The 25,184-nt window shown below is 36.8% G+C and overlaps 3 protein-coding genes across 3 annotated transcripts; 2 read left to right on the top strand and 1 right to left on the bottom strand.

The window, feature by feature from the left end:
• Nucleotides 1-6,631: 6,631 nt before the first annotated feature.
• LOC146161483 (protein NATD1-like) lies at nt 6,632-8,113 on the bottom strand. The gene is made up of 3 exons (XM_083385412.1): nt 7,990-8,113; nt 7,149-7,267; nt 6,632-6,965 (listed from the first exon to the last, which is right to left on the bottom strand). Exons 1-3 carry the CDS (start codon nt 8,108-8,110, stop codon nt 6,843-6,845), a joined length of 363 nt encoding a protein of 120 aa, XP_083241538.1. The 5' UTR covers nt 8,111-8,113; the 3' UTR covers nt 6,632-6,842.
• An 847-nt stretch (nt 8,114-8,960) lies between these two features.
• LOC146161482 (SAYSvFN domain-containing protein 1-like) lies at nt 8,961-9,484 on the top strand. The gene has a single exon (XM_083385413.1). The coding sequence runs from the start codon at nt 8,975-8,977 to the stop codon at nt 9,413-9,415; it is 441 nt and encodes a 146-aa protein (XP_083241539.1). The 5' UTR covers nt 8,961-8,974; the 3' UTR covers nt 9,416-9,484.
• A 1,581-nt stretch (nt 9,485-11,065) lies between these two features.
• Nucleotides 11,066-21,127, top strand: LOC146161481 (pre-mRNA-splicing factor RBM22-like). Its single transcript, XM_083384443.1, has 10 exons — nt 11,066-11,222; nt 11,351-11,404; nt 12,331-12,493; nt 12,859-12,959; nt 15,168-15,340; nt 15,998-16,207; nt 16,720-16,863; nt 17,383-17,489; nt 18,182-18,370; nt 20,431-21,127. Exons 1-10 carry the CDS (start codon nt 11,169-11,171, stop codon nt 20,520-20,522), a joined length of 1,287 nt encoding a protein of 428 aa, XP_083240569.1. The 5' UTR covers nt 11,066-11,168; the 3' UTR covers nt 20,523-21,127.
• Nucleotides 21,128-25,184: the final 4,057 nt, after the last annotated feature.

Raw genomic sequence — 25,184 nt, 5'->3', positions numbered from 1 at the left:
TCTTCATTATCCTGGCCGTCATACCGAAGTTTTGCAAAGATCAAAATTTTAGAAAAAACCTTCAAAAACGTAAATTAACAGGACGTTACAGAGACAACACCATATCGGAGGAGAAAGCTATTTTAGAATGTCCCTGACATAGCATTTTACTTGCTTTGTATTCTGCAAAAATTAATTCGAATTGAGGAACTGACAATGCTAGTATAGGCGAAATATATATTCCTTTAAAAAATGTCTGATCCTGCTTTTACTCGGGTTTTTAAACTTTGCGTTTTATTGTTCAGCAAAGAATATTCGATTGCGGTGCGTCAAATAAAATTGCAAAAAACTAACACTTAAGCACATTTCACTTTATATACATACAACTTTATATGGCTGCACAATATTTCCTTCTTCGCTTAAGACCAAAAACCTGCTACGTGAATTTATGTGGACGACTGCGACTTTAGGGCGTGTCTGAAACGTGCAAAGGAGGAGCCGCATGTTTGTTGAACGATAGAAAAGAGGTTATTGCGATGTATTGCGACACTAAACATTTCATAAGTTTTCTCGAAAACAGTCTACCTGAGGCGCTAATTGTGGTTGGGCTGTCTATGTACTAAATGCCCAGATATGACGTGGGTTTAAATGCCCAGAAGACATTAGTTCTGTGCGACAAACTGATATTTTTTACTTGTTCAACCGTTCAAAGTTTCAACATCCACATATAAAAAAGGCCACCTCTCAGCAAATCCTGCGAGCAAATTTTCAAGTAAAATCGCTTTGTGCCTCTCTGAAAGAACTTTGTCAATTCACAGGCCACACCTTAAGCTTTTAACCGAATATGAAAACGTTGCCATATGCATGGGTATTTAAAGGCGAGACTTCAAATTGCAATTTGTTCTTTGCTTTGCCCTTCGGCCAACCTTGGTTAAGAGCGATCTCTATCGGCCTTGTAAAAGCACTCGGCCGGACGTAACATCTCGTTTGGATCAAGCCCCGGTCTCGTTTTGTTGGAATACGCAATAAAGTTTTCTTTTCGATTCATCTGATATACTTCTACTAAAAAGCTCATCTTACGATTTCAGGCTTGGTCGTCTGTAGTCCGTATCGAATCGAAAGGCACGTTATTTTTTGACAAATTATTATCGATACCGCGAAGCGTCGATAAAAAGGCCCTCTTATGTAAGTAGCGCTTTTAGCAGTCCACAAATGAACGTGATATACGTGTTACGTTTATCTCTAACGGAGTGGTTCAGCGTAAATACAGCACTCTCCTTAGAATCGAGTTTTTCATCACAACTTGTGGCAAGGATTTATCTCACATAATGCGAAATGTGATACTTCGCCAGCCAGAAAACAAACAAGTATGAACATCAGTCACATTGGCCTGACTGCTCAAGTAGACAAAGTCACAAAATTAAATCGAAACATTAGAACCTGGACATTGCTGGTAAAAAAGTCCAGCCTGACCAAAGTTGCAACGCCGCGGCCGCTGAGCATTTCCCGGCATCAAGTGATCTAGTCAGAAGCGGACATACGAGACCATGTCCTGATTCCAACCTTTTTCTCCCCGTTATCTTTCAGCTCGAAATAAATGCCCGCGGACTTTTTTCTCTTGATTTTTTTTACGCGAGGAATGGGTGAAATTTTTGATAGGAATGTACGCGTCTATATTTAGTTGGATAATACTTCGAGACTGTTTTAAAGGTAAAAAAAATCTAAAAAATAGTAATAGTATGTGTCAACCCGTATGTCTGTCAAGAAACACGAAATTATAGCGATTGTTTGTTTGCCACCATTGAAACTCTTGATAACTTTTATCGCGCAGATTTTGTTTAAAAAAACTCGCATGAAATATGAAATACGCTATTAATGTTTGCTCGCTTAGCCTTGTAAGATGGATACAGTTTAGAATTTTAGATGATTCTGGTTTTCTATTTAACAGAATTAAAGCAAATGCGGCTAATACTAATTCTAATCTAATTTGTGAATTGCTTGTATGCTGTAATTCTGTTATAATCTAATTCACGATTTACCAAACATGTTAGGCTACTTTGTCCAACAACATTTTTAGTATCCCAGTCGGAATAACGTATTTTAATTAATATTCTTTGGTTGGAACTACTTGTGAGTATGACTTATACAGTCTCAAAAGAATAAACTGTGATTCAAACTAAATTATTGTACTTCTATTTCAACATCTAGTAAGTTTTCCAGTTTTCAAGCATCCGGTAATTTCAGTTCTAATTTAATTTGAAAAAAATTAAAATTTTAAATTTTAGCCTAATTATAGGCTAATCTATAAATTAAAAAAGTTAAAAAGGCTTGTTTTCAAAATCTGCACACTAGACAAGGAATGTTCAGGTTACGAATAACGAAGACCGGTTGTGTATTCACTTCCAAACGGCAACTTTACAATAACATTAAAACGCGTTTGAAAAAGTTAAACTTTTGAAAAATTTAGGAGAGACGCTGGCGATTGTGCGACATTGTGATGACAAACACGCAATGACGTCATTAAAGTTCGCAGGTCGAAAGAAACGAATTTGAACTGGTGAACCGCATGAACTTTGACCCATAATATTTGGAGGATTTCGTTTAGTATCATCTAAGTTGGAAAATATATAAACGATTCGTATAACTTTATTTCTAATATTGAAGACTTCCACAGGAAAGTAACAGCATTTTACAAAAAAACGCGACCCACTTTTAATGCAAGTTTTATTGTGCGACCCACAATGGGATAGCACCAAACGAATGAAAAACAAAATAACGACAAAAGAAACAATGTACACACGGGCAATTTACTATTAATGCGAAACTTGACCTTGAATATTGATATTACCAGATAAAATCGTTGATTGGAGACAGGCTTACACAAAATGTTACGTTATGAAAATGCAACAATTCCCCGATTTAATAGAAGACTGTAACATTTAGAAATGCATCGCGACCCACTTGAAATATAGCTTCGCACCACTAATGGGTCGCGACCCACTGGTTGGGAAGCATTGGCGTAAAGCATTAAATCAAAAAAAAGGTTTAATTTAACAGTCAAATAATTTCAGTCCCGCGAATTTATCAACAAAGTGCACCCGTGATACGGAGCGGGTAATATTAGTCAGTGAAACTGGAGAAGCGGTTGATGCTATAGCTGTAACATGCACCATGTGTGTATATTACTTCTATGACCTCTTGAGTGTGCTCTTACTTCAGTATGGGATTCGCGAGCCGGTTTGGAACCCTTACTGACCAATGTATTTCAAATGTAATGATGCCCACATGTTTAAATGTTAGGAGCCAGCAAGCGTTTTTCTTATGAGTCAATGTGCAATAATAAAGATAGCTTTTAAATTAGAAACATCCAATCCTCACTGTTTGTCGTATATGAAATGTTTTCAAAGGCCTGTAAGTTTCTGCTTATTCTGTTTTTAGGACAATGCAGTTGTGTAAAGTTTGAATTAGGGATTTACGCGATAATATCGGATGCCAATCAATAGCATCGATAGGCTACTCATTCGTATCGGTGCCGATCCGATACCAACATATTATTGGAATTTTAGTCTAAATTCTAAGTCGAGCTACATAATCAGGCGGAGGACCAAAGCCCTCCACTTTTTGGTGATGATTTGGAATCTCACCTTCCCGGCGATTTTGTTGCTGGAGAACCTGGTACCAAAGCAACGTTGGCCACCGAAAAGCTGGTAGGTCTGTTAAGCTTAAACGCTTTTATTATAGAGAAGATTAATATTTAGAGGAACGTTTAACTTAAATTATTATTATAATCAGTTTAATGTCATTTATCCAATGCTTTTATGATTTTTATGTATTGCGACCAAATGCAGCAACTTTTATCTTGAAACGTAAGTTTAATAAAGATGGTGAGCTAACAACTTGAAGTAAATTTCTCAACACTAAACTTATTATTATTTGGGCAACTGTCCTGGAAAAAATACTTTGAAATGTTGCAAATTAATCTATTTTGCTTCTTTAAGCATAGTAATGATATAATTTGGTTTCGGATCGAATCGCGATATTTTTTTGTTTCAAAATATCGAGCATCGGTATCGGAATTAAACATTGGAAATCAGACAAGTAGTTGGGATCGATATAGACCGTGGTAACGTCCACATTTTTCTTCGGCATTACCCCTCGACAGGCACGCGAAAACTCCGTTCCCATGCGTTTCCACAACAGCCTTACCCTTTCTGTAAAGATGTGTGAAGGCGATAACGGAAAGTCTATTTAAATCGGCCATTATTGCCTGCAACAAATAGTGCAATTTAGTGGCAAAACGCCGTTCAGGTCACCAATAAAATTTTCATCCACGGCCATTTATTAATTAAGTTCGTGCCCACCGAGTCAATCTGCGGCGAGTAATTACTGGGAGCTAACAAGTCCAAAACGCGACGCCGCGTTTGTTGTCAATACTTATTACTGACCGAAGATCCAGGCGCAAACGCGTTGTTGGCATTCACAGGGGCGCTATAAGGCCCTGTTAACACTGGCCTGAGAGTATAGGTGGAAACAGTTGCCCGTAGCGCTGTCCCGTTATTTGTTTGCTGTCGAAACAGAAAAACGGTAAAGGCTATCTTGTTCGCGCGATTGTTTCGGAATTAACCGTGTCACGCGCGCGTTAAATACCTTTTAATAGCGCACTGGGCAGAGAGCTTAACAGTGGGTGCATTTATGGGAGAATGGGTGAAACGGGGGCTCGACCCACTTCATTTGTTTAGATATTTACTTCTAGATGGTAAACTTCTTCGGTTCTTTCGGTATTTTTTCGATTAATGTTCAAGATGTGTTGAACGCTTTCTAAATTCCGACTACAATTATACTTTTAAGGTTAGATTTTAGGAACAATAAACTTGGTTAGGTGTAATATGTAAGTGTAATAAGTTTGTACTATTCCGTCGTCCTGAAAAGCTTCTTAACCATCCAATGGAATGCTTTGTGTTTTTCTAGGCGGTATAACTCATTTTTTTAACATAGGAATGTCCGATAAATCTAATCGCAACCGATACATGCCAAACTAGTAGTAACGGTACTTAACCGATACTAAGGTATGATTGGTGCCGATTCAACACCAATTTTATATAGGAATTTCAACCATAATTTGCGATTCAACGCAGTGATTTTACGTTGTAAGGTCAATTTGTCAAAAAGTATACGTTAAGAGGTAGATAAATAACTTTTTAACGCTAAGGCAAATTTTGAACAAAAAATTGTCAAAATCCCCCTTGAACGATTTCCATATATCAAACTTCCCTACTGGTAAAACATGTTTATTGTAAGGAATTACGCAAGCTTTCTTTATAGAACGCCTGCCCTCGACGGTGTTGGATATGCTGTTTAATTTATTAAACTTTTCGCGCCGCTTGGACAGTATTAAAAAATAACCTTACACAGTTGCATAATCTTAGGAAGCTGTGGCACGGACCTTTTCCTGAAACTGATTTGTGCAAAATAGTGGACCTGCTATTATCAGTTTGTTTAACTTGCGGATCACCCGGAATTTTTGCAAGAACAAAACATAACAGGAATTCTATTCCTAAGGCGGCTCACCCAAAATACATTTGCTGCGTCACGCAAAAATAGGACAATTTTTTTCGTAACAAGTTTCAATTCGTCAAATTGCCCGAAAAATAAACGCCAGTCCGTATCTCCGCAATTTGTCCAGGTGCATATTTTTGGAATGCCCAGGTCCCCAATTATGGCAATCCTCCAAGAAATTAAACCAACCAGGGCCTCGAATCGTCCCGTTTTGCTTCGTACCGGAGGCCACTGCCACTACACGGCCTGTTTGTTTTGCGACAAATATAAACTCGCTGTTCCGTTTGCGCACCGAGAACAATAAACAGATGCGTCCGAAGCCTCGGCCAAGTTGGCGCGATTGGCCGGTTTCGCGGTGTTAAGCCCCCGCGTTTTTCGCGCCGCCGTCCGTCCGTTGAGCTGTTGACACTGGCAGCAAATTGGCCTGTCGTATTTGTTTTCATTGCGCTGGGCTGAGCGCCGAAGCGGTGATTGACGTAACCGTGAATCGCTTTTTTTACCGCCAGATACAACTGCGCATTAAGAAAAGGTTATATCTACATAATTTCACATCGATCAGTTAATCTAAAAGAGATTTTTCCAATAAATAAATTTACTTCGGTTTCACCGAAATATATCTTTACCAATTGATACGATTCCACATTAAGAGAAGGTTATTTTTGCTCAAGTTTTGAATCGATCGGTTAAACTAAAAGACATATTTTAAATAAACCCAATAAATTTAATAGGATAACCCCAAAATATATTTTTACCCATTAATGAGCTGCCAAGAGAAGCAAATATCATCATTACAAATAATAATTTAAATTGATTATGTACACGTGGGGAATTATTAGATTTTATATGAACTAATACTAAATTGATCAGACCTTCCAGGTGAGTCATGAAGTCAAGTTTATTAAACTTAAGAAGAAGAAATTAAAACCTGGTTCAGGCTTACAGCGATTTATATCTTATTTAAAAAAGCTTTATAATAAAATACAACGCAGTTAAAATTTAAACTAAATAAATTAATTAAAAACCTATTGAAAAGGAAAAAAATGATTGACAGAAACCGAATGCAATGCACATAAACCATAAGCATACCAACAAGCAAAGTAAAAGAAATGCCCATGTAAGAGTTTGTCAATCAAGCAACAGATGTTTGATTTATGTGGTACTTCAGCAACACCAGCAATTTTAGTTTTAAATTAGCAATAAGGGATAATTAGGCATCAGGGTATCACAGATTTGCATAGAAATTAGTCTAGAGAAAATTAAAAGCAAACTTTACTGAACATGACAACTTGAACTAAATATAATTTCCTTCAATAATCATTAATAGATCGACTTAGGTATTCTTCAGTAGGATGTTCAGCAACATATTTTTGAAGATACCAACAAGACAACTTCATTTTAAGGTTGTTTTCGACGACATAATCAAGAGCTGCCTGAAACATGAAATGAAAAATTAATATTGTGGAGTCATCTTAACTATTTTAACTAAACAAAAATGAGTTGGAAAATGTAACTTTGACAGAGTATCAGCAGAAAATATATTAAAGGTTTACCCATCCTCAAAAGATTGAAATCCACATAACATTTTTTTAATAAATAGGAAATATTACCAATACCTTTGCAATTATTTTGCCAACTCCTTGACCCCTACAAGACTCCGGCACAATCGTATGCTGCAAATCAAGGGCATTTTCTCCTAGTGGCTCATATGTTAGTGTTGCTTGATCTTGACAGGCTGAAAAAAACATTCATTTGAAAATCCTTAACCCGGACAAGATTTAAAAAAACTGTTTAACTATGAATGAAAATGTTATATTATTTTGATGTAGCATGGTTAGATGTAAAAGATTTGCTATGATCTAAAAAATGGAACTTTTCTAATGTAATGATCCAGTATAGAATGTATAAAGCTTAATTATGAAATATTTGATATAAGGTATTAAGGTATTAAAACACCTTTTACTTGGTATTTTGATTGGTAGCAATAATTGCTAATAACAAAATGCGCAATCAGGTGGCACACAAATAGTATGGGCTGTCATGAATAATATGTTGTCAACATTCATAGTAGTAATAATACCACACTTCGGGCTTAGGTGTTATTTTCAAACTTAATTTCTAAAACTCATTATTTTTTTCATAATTTATTCATAAATGGAAGACATTTTCTTGAATGAAAGGTGTTTTTATTACTTAGTATAGAATGTTATGATCACCACCAATTTGTTAGTTATAATTTTTGGTTTGAGTTGGTTTACATAACTTTACTAGTTAATTTGTGACAAACCATGTGTAGCTAATTATTAGAAGGTTTTTTTTATTAAATAATAATTATAGCTCAAGGAAAACGGAACTTCTAAAAGGTTAGAACAACTTATCCAAAGACAAGCCATTGGTGCACAACGAGATTGTCAGGCTGTGTAACTTTCCAATACTTATGATCCATCATCTGTTTACCTGGTATATCAATATAGAACAGTTTGTTCTTTTTGTCGTGTTGAACTTGCAGTACCTGTTTGTTTACAGTGGTTGACATACTTGTGTACAACGTTCTACCCAGCAACGCTGAACGGAGCATCCTTGATTTTTTTTTTCAGCATGCAAAAATGCGTCACGGCTCGTTGAACATACGTCAGCTGATCGCGGTCAACTGTGACAGACCAATAATGTTTTTTTTAACCAAAACAATATGGTATAACATTTTAGAGTTTAAAAACGTTATTTAAACCCATTCCAAAGCAATTAAGTTGATTATACCTGTAAACGCTTTTTTGGTTTGGTGCCAAATCGGGATACGGCAACGAATCACAAAGAATAACAGCAACAATACAAACCGCTGTAACCAGACAGTTGTTTAAATTGTAACTAATTAGTATTTTTAATTAGATTTTATCACCGCAATTTATTTGTTTAAATATAGCGTCATTCGGTCGTCAAAAGTTTTGATTTGATTACAAGAAAAGAGATTTATTAGATACACATCAAGCTATTTGTAAGTATGTGCATTTTCTTACAATTGTAAAGTTATTATGTGGTTCAAAATACTAATTTTATTCCAAATTAACAAGTCAAATCTATTGTACTTTATGCCCATACAAATAACTAGTATTGTTTGCACTATATCAGATTTTAATATTGGCCAAATCCATTACTAATACCACTACAGAAAGTCTGAGTGTAAAGTAACAATATTTCAAAAATAAACAAAAGATATGTTAGTGACAAATTTTGTTTATTTTTTTAATGTTGCAAAGAAACATCAAGACCACTTATACTAGTAGCATTTAGTAATCTGTGTTTCTAATCAAGGTGTTTTAAACAAATCATTTTAATGACATAAGTATCAATCAAGTTGTTTGTAAAATAACTCTAGTCAATATTAAATTACTTGCGAAAGTCAAGTGAACCTCAAATAATATTTTCAGAAAATTCTATTGGAATAATGGAGCAAGGTTTGGCAGAGTATCGTGCAAGGAAAAAAGCTGAGCTCTCAAGTAACAGCAAAAACTTTTCAAGACCAAGCACAGTCAAACGAACAAATGCTGTATTTACTCTTCTTTCAAGATGGTTGCACCAAATAACACAAAGTCGCTTTTTCGTATTTGTTGCAGAAAAACTAAAACAAATTCCCATTATTGGTTCACCAACTATTTTAAAAATCATCCTGTGGGTTCTCTTGTTTCTTTTGTTTGTGGAGTTACAGTTTGGAATTGTTTTTGTCATCGCCTCTGGATTTCTTTTTATGTATTTAAGTACGTCTACAAAACGACGAGAAAAGCAAGAGATGAGTGCATATTCGGTTTTCAACAAAAACTATGAAAAGCTGGACGGCACTTTTACTGCTGAACAATTTGAAAAAGAACTCAGACATCAGCCATTATAGGTTTATTGTGTTAAATTTCAATTTTACCACTGCTTTTACCAAAAGAAATATTCTGCTAGTTTTGTTTCATTTTTTAAAAAAATCAGAATTTTTCTTCATTTACATTTGTTATAGTTTTATTATTGATTGCTGTATTTTTGTGACTATCATATATGGGTAGAAATAAACTCATTTTCCTGTAAATGTCACACAAAGTTTAATATTTTATTATTGCAAAAATGTACAATTGATATAAACACTTTGTGTAAAATTAGTCTTGTATTTTTTCTTTAAATGTTTAGCTTTATTGGGGCCCTAACTTTTTAATATTAAATAATGTTACTTGATTGTGTATTTTGGTTGCTAACTCTGTGTACTTCTTCATTGGGAGTCTGCAGTTTGTTTGTTTAGTTTATTTCACAAAAGGTTTCAGAGTAGCCATAAGGGAAGGTACCAGTAACCAGATGATACTTGTCAGACCTCATTATTTATTGCCCATATTATATAAACCTTGTACTAACAGAAGGCCAGTCAGGTAAGCCACTGGGGAGATTAAAGAGAAATTTTTATGAGCCATCATAGGAAAATAGCTAATCACAATATTATAAACTTCGTTTGATAATAAAAGACTACTGCTAGATGGCGATAAAGAACTAGACGCCATATTTGGAAGATGCTATCATTAAAATCTTGTTTAACGTCTGAGTATATCTTGTGTGATTATTGGTTATGATTAAGTAAATCGCTTGGTTACAGACTTGTTCTACTGTAAAAAAATAACTTGTTTAAATTAAAGTACACGTTGTATGTCCTGCTAACTGCAGAAAAGTTAAGACAAGTTTTATAATTTGGGGGTTATTTCCACATCAATTATTTTTGGAAAAAGTGACATTTAATGGGTTTTTTTCGTATATTTGATGCCATAAAGATAAAATGAACTAGATATTTTAATCATCATTATTTGGATAATACTGTAGTAGAACTTTATGGTCGAAACGTTGCGAAACGAAGTAGAAACCAATAACCTTCTAGGACAAAACATTTGACGTTGAGCGGACAAAATATTTTAGATTCTTTGATGTATGTTTAATTGCTAGTTAACCGAAACAAAACAAATTAGCTTACGTTTTTCGTAAAAACACTAGTATATATTTCAGCGTATAGAAAATAAATATAGGAAATCTATTCAAAGTCATTTTGTACGACCAAGTTATATGATCATTATTGTTGGCTTTTTTGCCTGGCGGTAGAACAATAAAAGTCAGCTCAGAAATATACAAATAGTTATTGCGTTAAAAGTGAATATTTAAAGTTTGTTCACACTTATGTAGGGTAAAAATCGTTGAACAACATCAGGTGTGCTGATGTACACAAATAAGAAAATGTGCCGTAGTTTTAGGTAGACTGTAGAAACAAAACTTTAAAAATACATTTCGTGAGCTACCATCTACTGAAACCATTGTAGATATTAGATAACAAGGATAGCTCCAAACTTGAATTGACGATGATAGAAATAATTTTTTTTCTCATAAACTAGGTTGACATGCTAGGTAATACTAGCCAAGCCTTAACTTTGCCAGAAATTCTAACTAGAACTTGCACCCTCTTCTAGTTATTTTTAATATTTATGAAAATTCCTTGACACATTGTAATATTATAACTTGCAGTTATCGCAGTGTGATATATAGAAAACATAATTTGTTTTTACGTGAGACTTTTGTAACTTACCTTGCTGACTAATTGCGGTTTATGTCAAACAAGTCAGATTTAAAATATGGCCACCTCACTTGGGGCAAACAGATATAATCGCCAAAATTGGGAGGAGGCGGTAAGTAAAGAAATACTACATATGCTCTGAGTTTAGAATGCTAAGTTGAAAGTTTACTAACCTAAAATGCTTTTGTAATATTCAATTGGTATCATTTGCGTTGCTAAAGATCATAAATTGTTTTACAGGATTTTCCAGTTTTATGCCAGACTTGCCTTGGAGACAATCCTTACATTCGCATGGTAAGATTAAATTTCAATGTTTAACTGCTTTTTGTGGTAATAGTCCTGCTATAATTTTGCTGGTTCGCACTAAATTTTCGGCCTGGTATGTGCCGTAAAAAAATTAACATAAAAATTGTCTCTTGAGATATATAACATGTATGTCATTATATCCTACAACAAAATAGAAAAGTAAGTGTTAAGAGAAGGGCTGCAGGGTCAGTTAAAAATAACCCGGGTTCCACTCCTGAGTTCTACTCTGGCCAAAAAAATAAACCCGAGTCCGACTCCGACAATATTGCGATTTCGTTGAGAGCCCTGAGCCAGGCTCAGACTCTCCAGCCTGTATTCCGCCAATTAACGGAACTAAATAGGTAAATATTCAGCAATCTACTTTTAGGGGGTGTCATAAAATTCATTCACTCACAAATTCACAATACATGGTTGAAAAATATTTGCCACTTTAGAAATTATCATTTTTCGGTAATATTAGTTTCAAAAGTTTGACTCAGAACTCGGGTAGTTTACGTGGTCTTACTTGAGTCCCGAGTCCGATTGCAGCAAAACAAACCAACTCTGTTAAGTCCCATGTCCAACTCCGACTCCGCAGCCCTGGTTTTGAGGTTAAAAAACTAAAATTTTGTTGTTCACTATTTTTGCTTATACATTCCCTGTTGCATGTGCGCATTCTAAATTTCGGCACTGCACATTGTAAATCCAACTGAATTATACTCTGACTTACGGACATCATATCTATTTAGGCATTCAGAGTTTCGCAATGTTTGTCCTGTTACAGTTTTTAAAAAATGTTGCATGTCTCTTTTAGCTTGTCATTTTTGTGTTTTTTATTCATTCTTTGTGTGCCTTGAAAATATGTTGCAAGCAATTGGTTTTATTTTTATCTTTTTGATGACTAAGATATTTAATCTAACTTATGATTTTCTTAGACAAAAGAAAAGTTCGGTAAGGAATGTAAAATCTGCGACCGGCCCTTCACAGTGTTCAGATGGTGTCCTGGTGCTAGGATGCGTTTCAAGAAAACCGAGGTCTGTCAAACTTGCTCAAAGCTGAAGAACATTTGTCAGACTTGTCTGCTTGATCTGGAGTATGGTAAATATGTCCTCATTGTCCTGTATTTATTTGTATAGATAAATAACAATTTGCAAATGTTTCCCAGTCCTAATTTTTTTGCGATTTAGGTAAGAAAGCACAGTATACTTTTATTAACTGCTTGTTTCCCAAACTTGCTTGATTTTCAGTATTTTTATTGACTGCTCTACGCTTTAAACATTGCTCTATGGCTAAGTGAATACATGTAAAAAACTAAAATGTTAAAGATTAGTAAAAACTTGCAATATTAAGAAAGTCTGCATTTTCACTTATCCACTTTTTTGACTGTTTTACCCTTTAAACATTACTATTTTATGTGTTAATCCACAACTTACACTATGTTAATGCCTAATTTTGGTTTCTAGGTTTGCCGGTTCAAACCAGGGATTATGCTCTTGGCGTTAAAGATGACATGGCAAAATCCGATGTGAATAGGGAATACTTTCACCAAAATGCAGAAACTGAAGTATGTTTTGTTTTTATAACATTAAAATAAATAAACCAAGTTTTCCTGAATTGTCAGCACAATCCTTTATTCTGTTTAACATTAAACAACAAGAATTAAAACAACATCACAATTTGAAATGTTGACATGGAAGGAGAGAAAATTTAATTTAAAGTTTTCTAAATCGCAAAACGTGGCTGGCGGAGACTAGAACGTGTCCACTGCACTTTATGACATTTTAAAGTAGGCTGTGATTTAACTGATTTCCATTTTACAATGTAGCGTTAAAAGATGCTGAAAAATATGCTATGTATATATAACTGATTGACTGCACAAAAAATCACATTTAAAGTAGATATGCTCACAAATTAAAACAATTATAGGCATTTATATATTTAAACAACAAAAAACTTATAATAAACATTGGAGCATAATGGTTGGAGGTTGTAGTAAGACGTAATAAGAATATCAAAGCCCATACAGAATTAGACCAACCGCTGCCCGTACCCCTACACTGTATGGCGTTCCTAAAGTACATAAGGTCAACGTACCACTTCGACCTATTCTAGACTCGCGTGGATGTTTCTGCTATGACTGTGCCGAATGGCTGTGTGAAGTTCTACAACCACTGCGCGCACATCCCACCAATATAAAAGATACCTTTGATTTTGTGAACCGTGTTAACCACACACAACTGTATGACAAGGTCATGGTATCTTACGATGTAAAAAGCCTGTTCACTAACATTCCAGTTGAATTTACCACCAACCTGATTCTCAACAACATATACAAGGAAGGTGTTAAGCTGTTTCATGGACTCAAGAAATCTGAGTTCAAGAAAATGTTAAATTGGACCTGCAATGACATCACTTTTCAATTCAGGCAAAAATTTTACACACAGATCGACGGCGTCGCAATGGGTTCCCCGATCGCCCCTCTGCTTGCTGATGTTTTCATGAACTGGTTAATTGATCAAACCGTGGAAAACCCAGCACAACCCCATCTTTTATGCCGCTATGTAGATGACATTTTTGCCGTATTCTACAACAGTGATGAAATTGAGGCTTTTCTCTGCACTCTAAATGGCATCCATCCAAATATCCAGTTTACCTGTGAGTGGGAAAAGGATAATAATCTGCCCTTTCTGGATGTACTGGTTAAGAAAATGCCTAATGGACACAGCACTCACGTATATCGCAAGCCTACCCATACAGGCCTCCTAACAAGATGGTCAAGTTTTGTGCCATTTAAATACAAGCGCAACCTGATAAATAGCCTATTACACCGGGCTTACAGAATTTGTAACACTTACATGGGGATGCACCATGAATTTCGCAATATTTCAAAAATGTTGATGATGAATGGGTACCCCAAGCAGTTTATTGATACTGCCATTTACAGGTTTCTTGACCAAAAACACAAGGACGTGCAAAACAAAATGGTAGAGCATGAAGAAAACAAACCGTTGTATACCATCACAATGAAGCTCCCGTTTATTGGAAAAACATCGATGAACATATGCAAAGAACTTACTACCTTCGTAGCGCGCAACACCGAAAATAAAGTCAAATTTATTTTCAGCCACGAAACCACACCTATCAGTTCGTTTTTTATACACAAGGACCACCAGCATGTGTTACGTCGTTCAGGAGTTATATACAAAGTGCAATGTTCGTGCGGATCTACTTATATTGGACAAACCAAGCGTAACCTACAAGTGCGTATGGACAACCACGACCCTTCATCACGGTCCACGCAGGACACAGACGTGGCAAGGCATTTGCATCAAAATCCTGGTCACAAAATCGATTTTAAAAAACCCCAAGATTCTTGCGACAAGTCGGTGTTGGCGTCGTCTTTTGATTAAGGAAACCGTTGAAATAACACGGCACAACCCGGAAATTAACGCAGACCAAGCTTCTATACCACTTTATCTTTTCAACATCTGATCACGTGGATGGCCTTATCTGCTATCGGCGACCTACCTTCTTATCGCCGCACATCCGGTTAAGATTATGTGTCTATCCACGTTTCCTTCTTTCTGATGTCTGCCTTTGCACTATATATACACTTCCATCAGTGACTTCTCTCTATGTTGAAAATGAATAAAGAGTTATTCGAAACGTCCAAAATGATACCTACTTCTGTATGGGCTTTGATATTCTTATTACGTCTTATAATAAACACAAAGTTAGTTAAACATATATGAAGCCCCACTTGTGTTGTTAGATTGCCAACACTGATGGCACGGTGGCAGTGGGAGCCGTTGGCAAGGCACAAGCACCAAGCGACCTGCTCATGCGCTTGGCTCGCACAGCTCCCTACTACAAGAGGAATCGGCCACACATTTGTTCCTTTTGGGTAAAGGGTGAATGCAAGCGAGGCGAAGAATGTCCATACAGGTTTGTAAAAGATTTTGGACATTCCTTTTAAGGCTTCTTTGTTGCTGTTTTTGTGTTAGTATGTTAACTATGGCTCAATATTTTTAACACTTGCTATCCATATTCCATAATATAAAAAATTTATGTTATAAATTGATTTGTTTGTCAACAATATTTAGAGTTTGCCAACTTAAAAATCTATATATACTTATCATAATTTTTAAAAATGCTTCACCTATAGTCAAAAGAAAGACGCTGGCAATATGTTGCCAAAAAAACAATAAATATTTTTAATAACTTGCAATATTAAGAAAGTGTGTGTTGTAACTTCTTACTTTTTGGTTTCCCACACAGATATCTGTGTGAATGCATTTACACATACCTTCTTATATTATGCACATTTATCTTCATGAAGAGGAGTCAACAGATATTTTTCCATAGTAAAATAAAAAAACAGCCCTTCTAGTAATTGTAATTCTTTACCAATGTTTGGGCAACCTATTTAAGTCACCTTCGAAAACGTTGGTAAAGAATTACAATCACCAGAAGAGCTGTTTCTTGATTATTTTATTTAAACAAGTTGATCACCCTTCACAAGTGATGCCTAAACATATACACAATGCTGACTGTTGAGTGTTCTACACACATTCAATTCAACTTTCTCTTATTTGCCTATAGGCACGAGAAGCCTTCAGATCCAGACGATCCTCTTTCGGATCAGAACATCAAGGATCGTTACTACGGCATCAACGATCCTGTCTCCAGCAAGCTCCTTAATAGGGCAGCGGAGGCAGCAGAGCAGGAGGCTGTAGCTCCTCCGGAAGATAAAACCATCACCACACTGTACATCGGCGGATTGGGTGAAGTTGTTGAAGAGGATGATCTAAGGTAAGAGCATTGTTTTTAATAAAGAAATATTTTTGATGTTTAGTAGTGAATCAGTGATCATGTAATAAAGTTCTGCGATTTTAATTCATTCATCACCGAGCAACTATACTTTTTTTTTCTAATTTTATTTTGATTATTATTTAGTTATTTATGAACAATCTAATTTATTGTACACTAAAGTTAGCCTTAATCCCAAATGATTTAATAATATACTGGGAACCTATAATTTATAGCTTTGTTACATGGTCTCCATAGCTTGTTGTTTTGAAATGTAGTCATTAAAAGTGGTTAGCTAAACCATTTCTAGTTCATCGACCAGTATAATAAAAAAGGTTGGCATGAAAAAGGATAACTGTGGAAGATTTTTAAGAAGGGTCATCAGAAGTTTCATTCAAAAATATTTCAAGTATGGCAGTCAACCAATTGAAGTTTAATTTTTCTTTAATTGTCGTTGGTTTTTGTAGTATTTGCGCATCTAAAGTATATTCTAAATATGTATCATATTTTTCCAGGAATCACTTTTATCAGTTTGGAGAAATCCGTTCGATTCACATGGTCACAAAACAGAATTGTGCATTTATCCAGTACACAAGGAGATCAGATGCAGAGACTGCTGCTAAACGAAGCGCTGGTCGGCTTATTTTAAAAGGAAAACGGTATGGCACATTATATACTTACATCTTTTGCCAGTAATGTGTAACCTTCGTTTTTTTTGTTTTCTTAAACTTAAGATCACTAAGACTGATATGGGGTGTGGACACTCACAAAATTTAAAGGCGTAGGACACTTGTTCTTAAATCAAGCAATTAATTTAAGAACACCAGCTGTTGTCAAGCGAACTAATGCGCAAATATGCTTCTGGTAAATCATTTAATTTTCTCAATCCTAATGAAAAAAAAAGACGGTTAGGAGCCGCGGTTGAGAACCACTGGCCTAGGTTATCGCTACATGCAAACACGATTAAAATGTTATTTTTGTAACCTCCGTTTATAATTTTAAGTTTGATTTATGAATTTCTAAGCTTCTAATCGAAGATAAAAGTTCTTTCAGGATTAAACGCCTTTTTCTGTTGATGTTAACCAGATAAATTTTCCCGTCGGGATCAGGACAGATTATATTTTAAATTTCTGTAAAAAATATCTGATAAGGTTTTAATCCGTTGTCTTTGTATGCAGTCTTGTTGTTCGCTGGGGAAAATCACAAGGCTTGCAGAAGAAGGATCCAGATAGTAAAACACACAGCCAACAATACTCATACGATCCTATACCTGGACTGCCTGGAGGTAAGATATAGTTTCCAAGCTAGGTATTTTAAATGTATAAAAACTTATTTCAAATTTATAAACGAGATTTATATTGTATATACAGTTATACACTGTATGTATATTATACAGTATACCAGTTCATGCTTTCTGCCCAAGTTCGCTTACTGAAAGACATGCACATCAACTTTATAAAGCTTAAAATTGCTAAACCTTCCTGGATTGTAGTGGAAGTGTATTTACTGTTCCGTAAATTAAAAACGGTTGAATGTTAAAAAAATAAACACCAAAAAGAAAACGCCAGCTCAATGTAAAGGACATTTAGAGTTTGAATGAATCCAAGCTAGCGATTTATGATATAGATCTCTAATTTCAGTTCTTGGTCGACGTTAAATGTCTGAATTACAGCAGTCTTTCGGTTTAGTCGGTTGAATATAAACCATCACAGCACAGTATACCCTTGGGTAAACTATGCTTGGATCTGTAACTTAGCTTGATTGCAAAGCCAAAAAGGTCGAGTAGATCAACATCATCTTGATTAAGACGTTTCGAGACATTAACTGAAGAAGATACAAGCTCGTTTTGAAACGTTTTAATTAAGATGATGGCGACCTACTCGACCTTTTAAGCTTTCCAATTCATTTTTAAGCTGTAGTATACCCTACATCACAATTTTCTTCTGTTTTACATTCAACACTCTTTTTTGACTCCAGCACTGCCAATGCCATCTGACGTCGGAACCGGTTCCAACTTCAAGAGGGGCAACTTCATGGAGCCGCCGCCCCCGGGAACCCTGGTGGCCCCAGGCATGCCGCACATGTCTCATATGGGTATGCCCCCGCCCATGAGACACCCAGCCCACAATATGCCGCCGCCAATGATGATGGGACCACCACCGCCCAGTAAGATTTTATCATAAGTAAACGATATAAAAAAAATAGCCATCACAGGGTTGTTCCTAAGCAAAAATTTGCACTCGCCAGGCGGGCGAGCGGCTATCAATCAGCACTCGCCCGGACGAAATAACACTCGCCAAATTTGTTGGCACGCAGTCTGCAAATTTCCATTCTAGCGCGGTAATTTCTTGGGTTCGTTAACCTGGCGTATGGTTTCTATACGTAAACATTAGTTTTTATAAAAGTCTGGTCGTTTATTTCCATGCATGGATGAACAAATTAATGACCCATAAAGCAGTTTACGCTTAAAAGAAAGTTTTTAGCCGAAATATTTTTTTACAATCTGTCATGAAAATAAATAATAGTGACAATTTATTAACCACGACATGCCTGTTTTCCATTTTTTTTTTCAAAATGCTTGCGCTCTCTTTTTGTATTTTGGTTTACTGTGCTTAAAGGACGTTTCACCGCAGGTTGCTTCGCGCCACAAACAAAACGCCATATTTCGCCCAGCACTAAGTTACTGGCTGAACCGCAAATAATGACTAAATAATTGTAAATTTACAACTAAACCATTCATTCGCAAACTTAACAACCACATGCACCAGAGGTTCTGTGTTGCGCGACGCCCTATAGTGGGTCGTTCCATTTTCCAAGGGCGTCGGCAATGGTTTCGATTCGTATCTAAACATAATTGCCATATAAAATATTTTAGAGAGTTATTTTTCAAGCTTTGGCTTGGTTGACCGCTATGAACTTATGAGATCGCAACAACATACTTACGTAGACTAATTGCTAATTCTCGGGTGTAGTTAAGTAGGCGGTATTTTGAAATACCGTAGTGTTCAGTGGGCTGTTTCGGTCCCTCAAAACATCTTAAAAAACACTACTTACAAATAAAATAAGACATTTGCATTCGAACTTATTGTTGCCAAAAACTACAGCAATTGCTTAAAATATTCTTACATAAACAATTCAATAAATATAGAAAAGTAAAATTCTTATCGCTGGGTACATCGCAGGTTCAGTAAACTCTTCAAAAAGGCGTCAACGACCAGGTTAAAGATTTAAAAATTAACAACGTTAAAGTTAAGCATTAAACCTTTGACTATTTACCACTGCAGCAATGAAGTCTTTGATTGTTGGCCGTCTTTATTACGATCATACAACGGGACAAAGAATCTTTATTACGAGCTTCGAACGTGACTTCGATTAACCTTATTATTTGTGTAGTGTTGAATGTATTTGCTCCCTAGTGTATAAGGAAATAACTGGCGCTAAGTAATATTTCGCTTAGTAGTGGTGCTTAACACAAGTTGTCCTTCACCAACTAATTAAATTTTTCGCCGAATCCACTCGCCAGTTACGCGAGTGGGTGTCAATCAGTACTCGCCAGGAGCGATTTGTACTCGCATTGGCGAGCGAGTGCTTAAGCCCAACCTTGCATCAACACGAAAAAAACGCCAGTCGAGCCACAGTTCAAATTAGTAATTTTCGTTTTTTTTACCTGGCTGGCCATTTTTGTTTTTTTAAAACAATGGCAGCCCCATCAATTTCAAACAAGTATTTTAAAAAATGATCCGATTAGTTTTTAATTCGAACCAGTATACAGTAGTCCTACGAACCATTTGCTGTACAATGTGTTTTACATGCATAGTTTTTTTTCTATTCTTTTCAATCAGTCAACTATAACTTACACTTGACCGCTACCGTGATGACTATTGGTTAATCTTTCCATTATTAAAGACTTTGATGGTAACATACCCCATGAATTTTTAAACAAGTATTTTTTAATCCTTTAATTACCCTTAAGATTCAAACCAGTATTCAGTAGTCCTACGATCCAATTTTTAAATTCTTTTTTTAACTATTACTCACACTTGAACCGTCGCCTTGGTGACTTTTGGTTAATCTTCCACTGATGTATCTTGCTTTATTAAAGACTGTGATGGTATTTCAAACATCAATTCAAAAATCAGCTTCTGTCTTGTTTTAGGTTTAAAAATAGGTATTTTAACCAGGATAATATATGCAACCACACTAACTCTTAAATCTTTTTTCTTTAGATTTTGGCGGAGGAGGGCCAGGCCAGATGCCACGAATGCCGATCCACTATCCGTCACAGGACCCGCACCGCATGGGAGCCAACATGAAGTGATGCGCGTATGTGGGTCACAATCTCCTAACTTGAAACCAATACACGCAACTCTTTCGGCCCGGCGTCCTGTCAATCCAGCTGCTACGTAAACCATAACGGACGTCGACGAATGGCCTGCTTTCGTGGCTGCTTGGAGTTCTTACTTTTGACCACGTTTTGCGAGTTGTTCTGCCTTTTTCCACTTCTCGACAATTGTAATTAAAATTCGGTCGCGTTTTCGTGCTGACGTGTCTCAAAAAATGTGGAAATAAGGCACATTCGGTTTGTGGTTGCTGAAAAAACGTTTCTCTAGATGCTTTGTAATATTTTGGGTGTCCACCTTTTGTCAACCCCGCAGATCCTTTTTGCTTTATACGGGTGTTGCGTGTGAAATCGCGGCGTGTATCATGTCCACGCTCTGCTGAACCTCTATCCGCCTCAGCCCCGGCAGTTATGTAGCCAACTTCCCATTAGGCCGAATACACTGTTTACACAAGGAAGGTCCTTACAGTGTACTTCCATTACTCTTGTGTGCGCCGTGCGCGCCTTTGAAGGGAGTTTTCGCACGTTTTCAAAGAACTGTACAGTGCGGCGCTTTCGACACCTTGTGCAGCTTAATCACGCCATTCGCTGTCGTGGAAATGAGATCTACAATCGAAGTTTTGCCTGTTTCGTTCTCCACTATAAATAAAGCGAAAGCGTGTGTCACTGTCGATATCAAGTTCAGATGCAGCGCATATCACAGCGATAAAGCCATATTTAGTGTGCAGGGCACGCAGTAAGCCTCTTTTAGTGTTAGTCAGAAAATATAGTGAAAATTACTAGTTGTACAGGAGTGAGTATATCACATTTTTAATCTACGGCAAACATACGTTTGTTAGGTTTAAAAATTCATACAAAGTAAGGTAAGTATTTCGCTTATGAAAGAAGTTCATTCTTTGTGTAACAGCCTTAAAATAAGACCTTTTGTTTTTTTCGTAATGTGCCCTTCGCAAACATAATGCTTGGTATCATTATCCAGTTGATGCACATTCTTGACACACTGCAGATTTGAATTGAAGTCTAGCTTCTGATCTTGGCGGTTGGACACTTATTTTGGCTAAATCGTAAACCACGCCATTTCGTTTTACGGTATGAAGTCAAAGGTATTTACTAAATGGCAGTTTTCCGGCACGTTACTGTTTGAATCTGCGCACAACGCCGCATCAAATAGCATTTCTTCCAACTTTTATCTTAACAGGTCTATTCCGTTTTACGTTTAATCAGGGATGAAATTAGAATAATTTTCTTACCGAAACGCTGAAAAATGTTCAGAGATAACGTCACAACGGGACTTCTAAAACAATTACCTTACGAAACCTGAGGTTATTGTTCGATGTCTTGCACAAATTTACAACTGAAATCTTAGTTTAAATACATTTAATGAGTCGGCGGGATGGATCAGTTCAAACACTACTATCTTATCCTATGGTCGAGAGATACATCGCAGCCTCGCTAGTGTTTGCACCGTATTTGAAAGTAACCTGGGACGGCGTTCCGGTTATATAATTTTTGCTGATACGGCGTACTAGTAAAAAACTGTTTTTTTACCAGGCTATGTCCCGAATTCACCAGGCCATCTCACCATAATCGAATTTAAAATATAATTTTAGTTGCATATTTGTGCACGACATCGAGCGTAAACCCCATTATGACGTAACTTCGTGACGTCATTTTATAAACTTTATGCGTTCAGGAAAGAAAATTTTTCATTGTTTCGGCAGAAAAATATTCTTATTTCACCCCTGGTGTAACCTACACCTGTCATACGTTTAAAATAAGCATAAATACTGTCAACAGAACTTGTTGTATGTCTCTTGTAGAATTTTCGCGGGTTAAACCACGTCATTGCAAAGTTAATGTAGCCGAGCCGGTGGTCTACCAAACTCGTTGGCATCCCGGCGAGTGTGACATTCAAAGATAGCAGGGGCCTCGCCTACTTTGGTTCTCGGCGTGCGCATTCGCAGAGCTCGAAATGGGATAAATCGCGAAACTCGATATTTCGGAGAAGGGAACTTACTATTATTAGGTGGCGAATCGATAAGTGACGAAACAACGGAACAATAAACAGTAGGATTCCAAAGGGGAAATAAACTTGAGTGGGTGTAAATCAACTTTGGGTATTTCCAAACAGGAACAAGATTAGAACTACATCAGCCTCCAAGTTAATATACTATAGTCTGTTTCCTAGCCTGCACGCTTGTTGTCTATCGACCGAAATATAAACGGGAACTTCGATAGGACTAATAAAAAGCGCACTGGCTCGCGACATTCAATTTGACGGTGATGCCAAAGGTTTACACACTGCTGGCAGCTCAGCCAATTTCGCGCACTTCATAAGCCTCGGCGCCCTCGATTGGCTGCGTCGCCTACGCAGTCGAGAAGCAAGGCAGAACGATAATAGCTTCAGCTGTCCCGTTGCGAGCGTGACAGCAGCAAGAGAGTGTAAATTGGCCGCGCTGATACAGAGAGCGCCTGCTTGCAACTTATCACGGGCTCCCTGCCTGCATAAGCTGTTCTGTTGTGGCCCAGTTAGAGCGGAGCCGGTGTCTTTATTTTTAAGAGATGCCGCTATTGTCCGGTATTTGGCTCAGCTGGTCGAACCGTGTCGGTCAGTCGTAAAACGTAGTTCTTCGCTTGGTTGACTGTGCTTACGTTTTGCAGAGAAAGTTCGCCTTAAGCTTGCATCGTAGAGCGTTTCTAAAATAGCACAGTAATCTAGTCAGTGTATTTTGCAAGGAATGGAGTTCACTGTGCGGCCAGGCTTGAAAGCAAATTTCATATTGTTCGAATTTCATCGCTTCTGGTTGGCTGAAGTATATGTATGGGTTGTAATGTGTGACGCCACGCCTATCTTATATGCTGTGTGATTAAATAGCCACCAAAGCGTACTGGTTTACGGAGTAACAGATAGTGGTTGCTGTAGGTAAAATCGGTGACTTTTATTTTTATTTTTTTAAATAGTTTTGTTATGGATTAGCAACAAAGTAGGCCTATAAGATTAAGCCTACCTATTTCAACATCAAGGTGATTTGAAATAGAAATAGGTAGCGCCTTATTTTACCTGTAACTATTTTATTGAAGCATGTTGTAGGCCTATATGTTAAAACTAGGGTGGATTTCAACTCGCAAATGGTTTTTGTCTCGTTGGTATACTTTGACGTGAGCATATTGGAAAATTAATAATAAAATATCAACTTGTTTTCATGACAATGACATGTCTGATGGTATGAGAATCGTAAAAACAACTTTTCTAATCAGCTACATTTTAGATCCAACGTGCAACTTTTCCAGCAGGACAGATATAAATCGTGAGGCGAAGTGTTTGTTCTGTAATCCGCAAACATGGGCGTTGAGGTTAACGCAGGCGCGCCTAATCAAATATACCGGGACCGCGCGCAATTCAACTTCATTAAATTACCTACGTCAGAGCAAACCAACCAAAAGGAAAATAAATGTTTTATCGCATTTGACGATGAATTGCCTTTTAGTATTACTGTATTTGCCACGTTTGAAGATACGTGCCAGCATAGTTGCAATAAAACACGATTGTTTTAGGTTGTGTTGTGTAGTAGGCAACAGTCTGCACATTTGTGACATTTCATTACTATTTGTCATTTTTAAAACAACTGTTTCAGTTAACTAATTCCAGATGATACTGGTTTTCGTCATATGTTGCTTTACAATCTATTGTCATTACGTCATATCCAATATTGCAGCCTACGTGTGTCTGGCACAGCGCAGTTAGATCTGTTTCTGGCAGACGAACAATTATATGGGAGTGGGTGGGTCACGATAAGGACCTTTAAGCATAATTAATTACCGCAACTCCTTGATATTGATTTATGCAATACCCATTGTCCCGAAAAAAACACACACAAGACTTTTCAAAAGGTGAAAAACAACGCTTATAGCATCAACATAACTTTACTTTCTTAAAATTTAAGACCAAACACTTTCGCCGATAAAAAGGTTGAGGCAAGATTTTGTAAATCTAAAAAACTATACGTCCGACAAGATTTATATTGAGCCCAGCGTGGCAAACAAGTTGTTCACCATTCAGTCAGTAACTTGCGAGTAGTTCCATTTATCGTGTCTTGGCCGCCTATCTCGAATCGGAAAGAATTGGTCGTCAGCATAACGCGTGAAAAAGGTTACCCGAAAGTCGTCCTCCCATCAGGTCGAGAATAGTGATCTCATTCGACTGAAAAAGGAAATTGCGTCAAGCGCATAACTAGACGAGCACCAGATAGTCGGCGTCCGGTTTTATCGAGTGGAAATGTTTTCAACCGGGTTTCTCCAGACGAAGTTATTCACCGATTTAGGAAGTTGTCGTGTGACTAAGTGAAACTGTCATTGGTGAGCTCGTTGGTATGCAATAGTAATCTGCTATCAGCTGTCTTAATTAAGGGAAATGCCCATCACCTGCTTACTGCTGCTACTTTGAGTGTACAAAAAGTTTAAAGTTGGCTTTTCTGTAATTGTTAGAAGAGTGTTCGCTGTATTGGTTTTCCTGTTTTGGCCCTGAAATGCAGCAACTTTCAGGCAAATGTTATGTAAAGCGATCGTGCAAAGGATTTTGCAGATCAAATAGGTGCAGAAAACCTATTTCATTATCGTAGACCTACGCTGTCGGTAGTGCAT

Source organism: Ascidiella aspersa, chromosome 3 (assembly GCF_963924565.1).
Source record: "Ascidiella aspersa chromosome 3, kaAscAspe10.2, whole genome shotgun sequence".
Lineage (NCBI taxonomy): Eukaryota > Metazoa > Chordata > Ascidiacea > Phlebobranchia > Ascidiidae > Ascidiella > Ascidiella aspersa.
This window is presented reverse-complemented; position numbering and strand designations above follow the sequence as displayed.

What these genes read in the sequence shown, in the direction of transcription:
- LOC146161483 (XM_083385412.1), bottom strand. Translation starts at nt 8,110, where the DNA reads ATGCTCCGTTCAGCGTTGCTGGGTAGAACGTTGTACACAAGTATGTCA. An exon ending in GTTCTATATTGATATACCAG is followed by an intron (nt 7,268 to 7,989) that starts GTAAACAGATGA and finishes TGTTTTTTTCAG; the next exon opens with CCTGTCAAGATCAAGCAACA. An exon ending in TTGGCAAAATAATTGCAAAG is followed by an intron (nt 6,966 to 7,148) that starts GTATTGGTAATA and finishes TTCATGTTTCAG; the next exon opens with GCAGCTCTTGATTATGTCGT.
- LOC146161482 (XM_083385413.1), top strand. Translation starts at nt 8,975, where the DNA reads ATGGAGCAAGGTTTGGCAGAGTATCGTGCAAGGAAAAAAGCTGAGCTC.
- LOC146161481 (XM_083384443.1), top strand. Translation starts at nt 11,169, where the DNA reads ATGGCCACCTCACTTGGGGCAAACAGATATAATCGCCAAAATTGGGAG. An exon ending in TATACCTGGACTGCCTGGAG is followed by an intron (nt 17,490 to 18,181) that starts GTAAGATATAGT and finishes TTTTGACTCCAG; the next exon opens with CACTGCCAATGCCATCTGAC. An exon ending in GATGGGACCACCACCGCCCA is followed by an intron (nt 18,371 to 20,430) that starts GTAAGATTTTAT and finishes TTTTTTCTTTAG; the next exon opens with ATTTTGGCGGAGGAGGGCCA.